We start from the raw sequence: 9,569 nt of genomic DNA, 5'->3' as shown, positions 1-9,569 counted from the left end.
CCCCCACCCTTCAGACACCCCCAGTATACTGATCCTCCCACCCTGCAGACACCCCCAGTATACTGACCCCCCACCCTTCAGACACCCCCAGTATACTGATCCCCCACCCTGCAGACACCCCAGTATACTGATCCCCCCACCCTGCAGACACCCCCAGTATACTGATCCCCCCACCCTGCAGACACCCCCAGTATACTGATCCCCCACCCTGCAGACACCCCCAGTATACTGATCCCCCCACCCTGCAGACACCCCCAGTATACTGATCCCCCCACCCTGCAGACACCCCCAGTATACTGATCCCCCACCCTGCAGACACCCCCAGTATACTGACCCCCCCACCCTGTAGACACCCCCAGTATATTGACCCCCCCCTCTGCAGACACCCCCAGTATACTGATCCCCCCACCCTGCAGACACCCCCAGTATACGGACCCCCCCACCCTGCAGACACCCCCAGTATACTGATCCTCCCACCCTGCAGACACCCCCAGTATACTGACCCCCCACCCTTCAGACACCCCCAGTATACTGATCCCCCCACCCTGCAGACACCCCCAGTATACTGATCCCCCCCTCTGCAGACACCCCCAGTATACTGATCCCCCCACCCTGCAGACAATCCCAGTATACTGATCCCCCACCCTGCAGACACCCCCAGTATACTGATCCCCCTACCCTTCAGACACCCCCAGTATACTGATCTTCACATCCTGGAGACACCCCTAGTATACGGACCCCCCCACCCTGCAGACACCCCCAGTATACTGATCCCCCACCCTGCAGACACCCCCAGTATACTGATCCCCCCCCCCCTCTGCAGACACCCTCAGTATACTGATCCTCCCACCCTGCAGACAATCCCAGTATACTGATCCCCCCACCCTGCAGACACCCCCAGTATACTGATCCCCCCCACCCTGCAGACACCCCCAGTATACTGATCCCCCCACCCTGCAGACACCCCCAGTATACTGATCCCCCCACCCTGCAGACACCCCCAGTATACTGATCCTCCCATCCTGCAGACACCCCCAGTATACTGATCCCCCCACCCTGCAGACACCCCCAGTATACTGATACCCCACCCTGCAGACACCCCCAGTATACTGATCCCCCACCCTGCGGACACCCCCAGTATACTGATCCCCCACCCTGCAGACACCCCCAGTATACTGATCCCCCACCCTGCGGACACCCCCCAGTAAATGTACTTCCTCACCATAGTTCACTTAGAATTCACTGACCCCCAAGGAGCTTTAATGGCCTTTAGCGAGTCTACCATTTTCCAATCAAGAGTCTGGGAAAGCTGGATAACACCTCGATTCAGGGCTCTGACATCGGCCATGATGCCTCTCACCCAGCTTTCCTATGTTTCCCTGCAATGTTTTGCTGTAAATCAGAAGGGTGTAGGTGTCATCTATAGGATAACATGGAAGCTTATAATTACAGCATCGCAGGGCTGGGTCGCATTTTGGGAGGATTCGCAGGGAAGCAGAGTCGAGGAGTCACGTGGATTTTCCCAGTAATGGATACACCCCAAAGGCCAGGTGTCTAACACCCCAACCCTCCTACCGCACTGCGGGGTAATAATAGTCCCCTTTTATGTAACACTTTCCCAGCCGTCGTCCTGTTTGGACATCGCACTGGTAATCTGGGTAAATTATATGTTACCTGACGTGTTATTACTTGAGACCTTGGGGCAAATACTCTTGAAGAATAAAATTTGGGGCAAATTTAGAACAGTGCTTTCCAAATTTTGGACTTCCAGATGCTGCAAAACTACAACTCCCAGCATGTCCGGACAGCCAACGGCTGTCCGGGCATGCTGGGAGTTGTAGTTTTGCAATCTCAGGAGGTCCACAGTTATTTAGGACAACCAAACCTAATTATTTTAATGACTGTAATGCTTCACATCGCCTGTAGGGTTGCTGTACAGAAAATGAATACTTACAATTTAAGGTAACAGAGGACCAGTAGGTGGCACTAGAGAGCCATGTTCTATACAAACTTTACTCCCTGTTCACTTTTTGGCTGGATTGGATCAAATACCAATTTTTTTTTTCTTAAAATTTCCTACAACAGGAAATATGAATTAGAGAGATGAGAAGTAACCAACCATTGGAAAATCAGATTTCTAGTTTGGGGTGGAGTTGCCCTTGAGATGGTCATGTGACTAGACAGAATATTTGAGCCGATAATCACAAAAAAAAATAAAAAAAAATTAGAAATAATAATTTAAAAAAAAATCCACTGTTGCTGAAACTACAACTCCCAGCATGCCCTGGTAGCCTGCGGCTGACGGCATGCTGGGAGTGGTAGTTTCGCAACAGCGTATTTTTTATTTTATTTATCCCTCTTATCCATCCCTGCGGTTTGTTACTTAACAGAAGTTTTTTTTTTTTTTTCTATAATGATTGTGACACAGCCGGCATGGCTTCACCCCGCTGGCCCGTGACCGCCTGTCTGTAGCTCCTAGCACGCCAGCCCTATCGCGTTTCATCGCTGTAACAATCCAATTCACTTCTTGCACAATGTGTTTAAACTCAAGCATAAAAAAAATAAAGAAAATATATAAAACTTCAGCCTCCTTTCCAAGCCTCAGCATGAAGCACAATGCTGCCCCCTACTGGAGGCTGATGGAACTAGACATGCGCCTGGAGAAAACTTTTTGAGAAGCTCCATCTAATTCCAGTCTATGCTGTTTCTGGCTTCTAGGGTTTGGGTTACAAGTTTATTATAAACTATTTTTATTATTATTATTATTATTATTATTAAAAAAAAAAAACATTAAAATTAAAAAAAATATATTTTTTTTCTTTAATTATTATTTTTTTAATTATTATTTTTATTTATTTATTTCATAATTTTTTTTTATTTTTTTTCTTCCAGTTATAGTTATGGAAAATACACAAAATTATCAAACTGAGCAAGGACTTGCCTGTTTTTGGCGGTATGCAGTGCGAGATTCTGCATCTTATATTGTATCACTGCTGTATAATACTTACAGACACTTTTTAAATGTAAAATGTCCTTTAATCCGGCATTAAAAGGTTTGAGAGATTGGGGTTTATCTGATGGACACAAAAAAAAAATATATATATATATATATATATATAACTTACACGGAATTGATAGTGAGCTGAACTAAAATATAATAAAAAATAATATAAAATATAATATAAAATAATCTAAGCTATATTCTAAAAAAAATATATATATAATATAAAATGATATAAAATATAATATAAAAATATGATATAATATAAAAATGATATCAAATGTAATAATAATCTAAAATCTAACATAAAACAAATGTAAAATACAATATATAATATAATTTAACATTTAATTTAAAATATAATCTAAAATCTAAATAAATAATATAATCTAAAATATAACATATAAAATATTAATAGGAGTGGAAAGTGATCTGAATATAAAATATAATCTAAAATATATTCTAAAATAATCTAAAATATAATATAAAATGATATAAAATATAATATAAAATGATATCAAATCTAAAGTATAATGTAAATGATAAAATATCAGATAAATCTAAAATATAATATAAAATCTAAATATAAAATATAATTTAACATATCATTTCAAAATATAATATAAAATCTAAATATATAATTTAATCTAAAATAATATAATCTAAAATATAACATTTGCAATTTAATATAATCTAAAACATCATTTAAAATATCAATTTAAATAATATAAAATATACTATAAAAAATATTATAGAATATAAAATAGAACATAAAATGCTGCTTTATCGTAATCAGAGGCGCGCTGGATTATCAGAATTTCTATACTACTTGGCGGATTAAAGGAAGTTTGTACAACAACCACCGATAAGAGTTGAGGTATAAGATCACTGAGGGTCTGACTGCCGGGACCCACAACGATTTTGAAAACGGACCCAGAGTCCGCCATAGGAATGGAGCGACTGTCCGTGGCAGTGTTTCCCAACCAGAGTGCCTCCAGCTGTTGCAAAACTACAATTCTCAGCATGCCCGGACAGCCGTTGGCTGTCTGGGCATGCTGGGAGTTGTAGTTTTGCAAGAGCTGAAGGCACTCTGGTTGGGAAACACAGGACTAGGCATTCAGGACTTCAAGAAAGCTGAGTAACAACCCCCTGGGATCTGTAATGGTGGCCATTTTGGTAGTCACAGAGCTTTCCCAGAACCAGACAAAACTAAGAATAGAATTAGTAGCAATCGTAACGCGTTGGGGCAGGTGACAGAAGTTCACACATTACTGCGTTTCATGTGGCCTCCGCGCTCCATTGCTTTGTTTATGAGTTCAGAAAAGACGAATTATGCCGTCACACGCCATTGTTCTCCCCGTGTCACTGACATCAAAGCGACAGCGGCGGCTCTCGTCGGTCTCTTCGTGTCTACACAACAAAGCGCCTCAGCCCGCTTACCTCACCGCACCAAAGGTTACCACAGTCACATCCAACGGTGGCGACGTCACCACCACGACACGGGGACGCCATGCAGCCGCACGTCAGACGCGCTCCATTAACGAAAGTGACATTTACTGACAGTTAGGCAAGAGACGTAATACCGCCATTTAACAGCACAATGAATGTCAATGTATCATGAGAGGAACCGGTTATCGTACACCTCCCATCCCAGCGACATTACCACATTTATATATACCAGGGAAGCGTTACTGCGCAAAACTCTAAGGCCGGGTACACACCATGCATTTGTACACATATTATGAAGCTAAATGTGCGTTTTATGCTTTAAAATCCATTTATTTTATGTCCCTAATGCCTCACCATTGAATGACATTGAATTTAATGGGAACGAGCAGTGCAGTTGCCCATAGCAACCAATCAGATCGCTGCTTTCATTTTTAAGAAAAGGCCTCTGAAAATGAAAGCAGTGATCTGATTGGTTGCTATGGGCAACTGCTCCGCTTCTCCTCTGCACAGGTTTTGATTAATCTCCCCAATAGTGCATTTAGGGGGAGATTTATCAAAACCTGTCCAGAGGAAAAGTTGCCCAGTTGCCCATAGCAACCAATCAGATTGCTGCTTTCATTTTTAACAAGGCCTCTGCAAAATGAAAGCAGCGATCTGATTGGTTGCTATGGGCAACTTTTCCTTTGCACAGGTTTTGATAAATCTCCCCCATAATCTCTAATGGACGTAAAAACCAGCTGGCAGAATGCTGGGAGTTGTAGTTCTGCAGCATCTGGAGGGCCGCACTTTGGAGACCCCTGCTCTACAGCCTGTACTGTGCCGGCGGATGGTCATGCCCTACGTGCCCAAAACTCCTTCAGGTGCCTTGCGGCACTGAAGTGGTTAAATATTTAACCCCAAATCCTGTTTATTTTCTTTTAACTGCAATCTAGAGCAGGAGATCCAGAGCGAGGCAGATGGAGCCGCCAGCGTGTGACTAGTCACCCGTGTGTACAGAAAACAACCCGCCAGAGCGGGTCATCAGCATTAATAATCCCATAGATAACAGAATAGCGATGGACACCCAATATGGCCGCCCTCCCTTACTGTCCTCTCCTACACCGCCATACGGCAAATCTGCATTTATGTGAGAGGGGGATGTATGAAGATAAAGTCTTCATTCAGGGGTCTGGAAAAGCCGGGTGATCATAAAGGGTCAGGCTTTGTGGGAATGGCCATGCTGGGACTTGTAGTGGTGCAGTCTGTATATATGATTGATGATATATAAGGTGCAGGGTTATTGATGGGGTTTATGGAGTCATACAATGTTTATATATACGGCAAACCACAGACCGCACCCGCTGCCCTACATACATGGGCACCCTCCATTGTATAAGAATGACCTGGCACCTTATCTGCACCAAATACCCAGACAACAGCAACTTGTGTATACTGCACCCTGTGTATACTGCACCCTGTATACTGTATCCTGTGTATACTGCACCCTGTGTATACTGCACCCTGTGTATACTGCACCCTGTGTATACAGTAGCCTGTGTATACTGCACCCTGTGTATACTGCACCATGTATACTGTATACTGTGTATACTGCACCCTGTGTATACTGCTCCCTGTATACTGCACCCTGTGTATACTGCACCCTGTGTATACTGCACCCTGTGTATACTGCACCCTGTGTACACTGCACCCTGTGTACACTGCACCCTGTGTATACAGTAGCCTGTATACTGTACCCTGTATACTGTACCCTGTATACACTGCACCCTGTGTACACTGCACCCTGTATATTGTACCCTGTGTATACTGCACCCTGTGTACACTGCACCCTGTATATTGTACCCTGTGTATACTGCACCATGTATACTGTGTATACTGCACCCTGTGTATACAGTAGCCTGTATACTGTACCCTGTGTATACTGTACCCTGTATATTGTACCCTGTGTATACTGCACCCTGTGTATACTGCACCCTGTGTATACTGCACCCTGTGTATACAGTAGCCTGTATACTGTACCCTGTGTATACTGTACCCTGTATATTGTACCCTGTGTATACTGCACCCTGTGTACACTGCACCCTGTATATTGTACCCTGTGTATACTGCACCATGTATACTGTGTATACTGCACCCTGTGTACACTGCACCCTGTGTATACAGTAGCCTGTATACTGTACCCTGTGTATACTGTACCCTGTATATTGTACCCTGTGTATACTGCACCCTGTGTACACTGCACCCTGTATATTGTACCCTGTGTATACTGCACCATGTATACTGTGTATACTGCACCGTGTATACTGCATCCTGTGTATACAGTAGCCTGTATACTGTACCCTGTGTATACTGCACCCTGTGTACACTGCACCATGTATACTGTACCCTGTGTATACTGTATCCCGTGTATACTGCACCCCGTGTATATTGTGCACCGTGTATACTGCACTCTGTGTCTACTAACCATGTACTCTCTGTATACACTGCATATAATCACCATGTACTCTATGTATACACTGTATATAATCACCATGTACTCTATGTATACACTGTATATAATCACCATGTACTCTATGTATACACTGTATATAATCACCATGTACTCTATGTATACACTGTATATACTTACATGTACTATCTGTATACACTGTATATAATCACCATGTACTCTGTATACACTGTATAGACTCACATGTACTCTCTGTATACACTGTATAGACTCACATGTACTCTCTGTATACACTGTATAGACTCACATATACTCTCTGTATACACTGTATAGACTCACATATACTCTCTATATACACTGTATAGACTCACATGTACTCTCTGTATACACTGTATAGACTCACATGTACTCTCTGTATACACTGTATAGACTCACATGTACTCTCTATATACACTGTATATCATGTACTCTCTGTATACACTGTATATCATGTACTCTCTGTATACATTGTATATCATGTACTCTGTATACATTGTATATCATGTACTCTCTGTATACACTGTATATACTCACCATGTACTCTCTGTATACACTGTATACACTCACATGTACTCTCTATATACTCTGTATACACTGTATAGACTCACATATACTCTCTGTATACACTGTATAGACTCACATATACTCTCTGTATACACTCACCATGTACTCTCTGTATACATTGTATATCATGTACTCTCTGTATACACTGTATAGACTCACATATACTCTCTGTATACACTGTATATACTCACCATGTACTCTCTGTATACATTGTATATCATGTACTCTCTGTATACACTGTATAGACTCACATATACTCTCTGTATACACTGTATATACTCACCATGTACTCTCTGTATACACTGTATATACTCACCATGTACTCTCTATATACTCTGTATAGACTCACATGTACTCTCTGTATACACTGTATAGACTCACATGTACTCTCTATATACACTGTATATCATGTACTCTCTGTATACACTGTATATACTCACCATGTACTCTCTGTATACACTGTATAGACTCACATGTACTCTCTGTATACACTGTATAGACTCACATGTACTCTCTGTATACATTGTATATCATGTACTCTCTGTATACACTGTATAGACTCACCATGTACTCTCTGTATACACTGTATAGACTCACATGTACTCTCTGTATACACTGTATACACTCACCATGTACTCTCTATATACTCTGTATACACTCACTTATTCTCTTTCCCGCCGTTCTCCTCCTGCGCTAAGGCCCCACCTCCTCTCTAACCCATCAGTTAACCCCTTAGCTCCCTGCAGCAGGAGGAGGTAATGCTGTAAGGAGGGGGGGTGGTATAAAGCGCGGGGGTCTGTGCCGCATTCCTCATCAGGGGCACCAGGTTTGTGGCACCTAGGCTTCAGACAGTTTGGTGTCACCCAATCTCCGCTCGTCCTTGTCCCCGCCCCTCTGTCTCCCGGCCGCCTCTGATTGGTGGCTCCAGAAGGGGGCGTCCTCACCTCACCTGTATATAAATCCTCGTTCCGCTCCTTCTCCACATTCTCACCACATTTGGGCGATTTGAGAGCACCAATAATAAACCGCACTCACCTCATATTATGTGCCTGGAATCCGGCTCCAAAATGCTCCGGCGGAGACCAAACCCTCTGCCCGTCCTCTGCTTCCAGGACAGCAGCTCCGACACTGACAGTGAGCCGCCCCGGGTGCTCCCCCGCCTGCCGGCCCGCAACAGCCACCCGGAGATCTTCACCTTCGATGTGCAGTCTGTGGCCCCCGTGAAGCCCCTGAGGGCCAAGGGGAGGAGACCCCGCAGGGTCCTGTATCCGGCCAAAGTGCGGCGCTACCTGCCTCCCCCAGAGACTGACCGGCCCCTGCGCTGGTTCTACCTGCTCTGCCTCTTGGTCTTCGTTCAGATCTGCTGCGAGGATGCGGTACCGGAGGAGCTGGAACTCCCATCATCCGGTGTACAACTACTCCCACAGCCGTGTGCCCTGCTGCCCGTCACCCCGGAGCCCCCGGTGCCCTTCACCAACCACAGCCTGGAGCTGCACGATGCCACCCTGAGCTGGGTGTACCATCAGCGCTGAGGACCATCACCCCCATCATCCTGAGGGACTATACACTACAGCCTGGAGCTGAGCCCCTGCAAGAGAGGGCAGGACAACCCTACAGCTAAAGGGACTGCATGGAAGGGCCCCTGGGGGCCACACTGCAGAGGAGACTTCAATAAGGACAATGCACTAATAAAACCGCAGGGTCTGAACATGGACTGACACTTGAATCGTTTGCACTGAGCGTCTTATGACTTTATTTATGTAACTAAGACTATTTATATTATGGATATTAATAATATTTATGAAATATTTAATGTGTGAAAATAATATTTAATATTGTGTTTAAAATAAATGAATATGGTTGAAACGTATTTCCTGTGTCAGGAGTTTTTCCTATATAGACATGATGCCAGGGGGTGTGTGGGCATCTACTGGGCACTGATACATGAGGGGGTGGGCATCTGTACTGGGCACTGATACATGGGGGTGGGCATCTACTGGGCACTGATACATGAGGGGGTGGGCATCTGTACTGGGCACTGATACATGGGGGGTGGGCATCTGTACTGGG

The 9,569-nt window shown here is 44.1% G+C and overlaps 1 protein-coding gene across 1 annotated transcript; it reads left to right on the top strand.

The window, feature by feature from the left end:
- The first annotated feature begins 8,459 nt into the window (after positions 1–8,459).
- IER3 (immediate early response 3) lies at positions 8,460–9,363 on the top strand. Its single transcript, XM_056541137.1, has one exon. The coding sequence runs from the start codon at positions 8,543–8,545 to the stop codon at positions 9,029–9,031; it is 489 nt and encodes a 162-aa protein (XP_056397112.1). The 5' UTR covers positions 8,460–8,542; the 3' UTR covers positions 9,032–9,363.
- Positions 9,364–9,569: the final 206 nt, after the last annotated feature.

This window comes from Hyla sarda, chromosome 9, assembly GCF_029499605.1.
Source record: "Hyla sarda isolate aHylSar1 chromosome 9, aHylSar1.hap1, whole genome shotgun sequence".
Lineage (NCBI taxonomy): Eukaryota > Metazoa > Chordata > Amphibia > Anura > Hylidae > Hyla > Hyla sarda.
The sequence above is the reverse complement of the archived record's forward strand: the minus strand, read 5'-3'. Positions and strand labels throughout refer to the sequence as shown.

Bases quoted from the DNA above. Each gene is read 5' to 3' on its own strand.
- IER3 (XM_056541137.1), top strand. From the start codon at position 8,543: ATGTGCCTGGAATCCGGCTCCAAAATGCTCCGGCGGAGACCAAACCCT.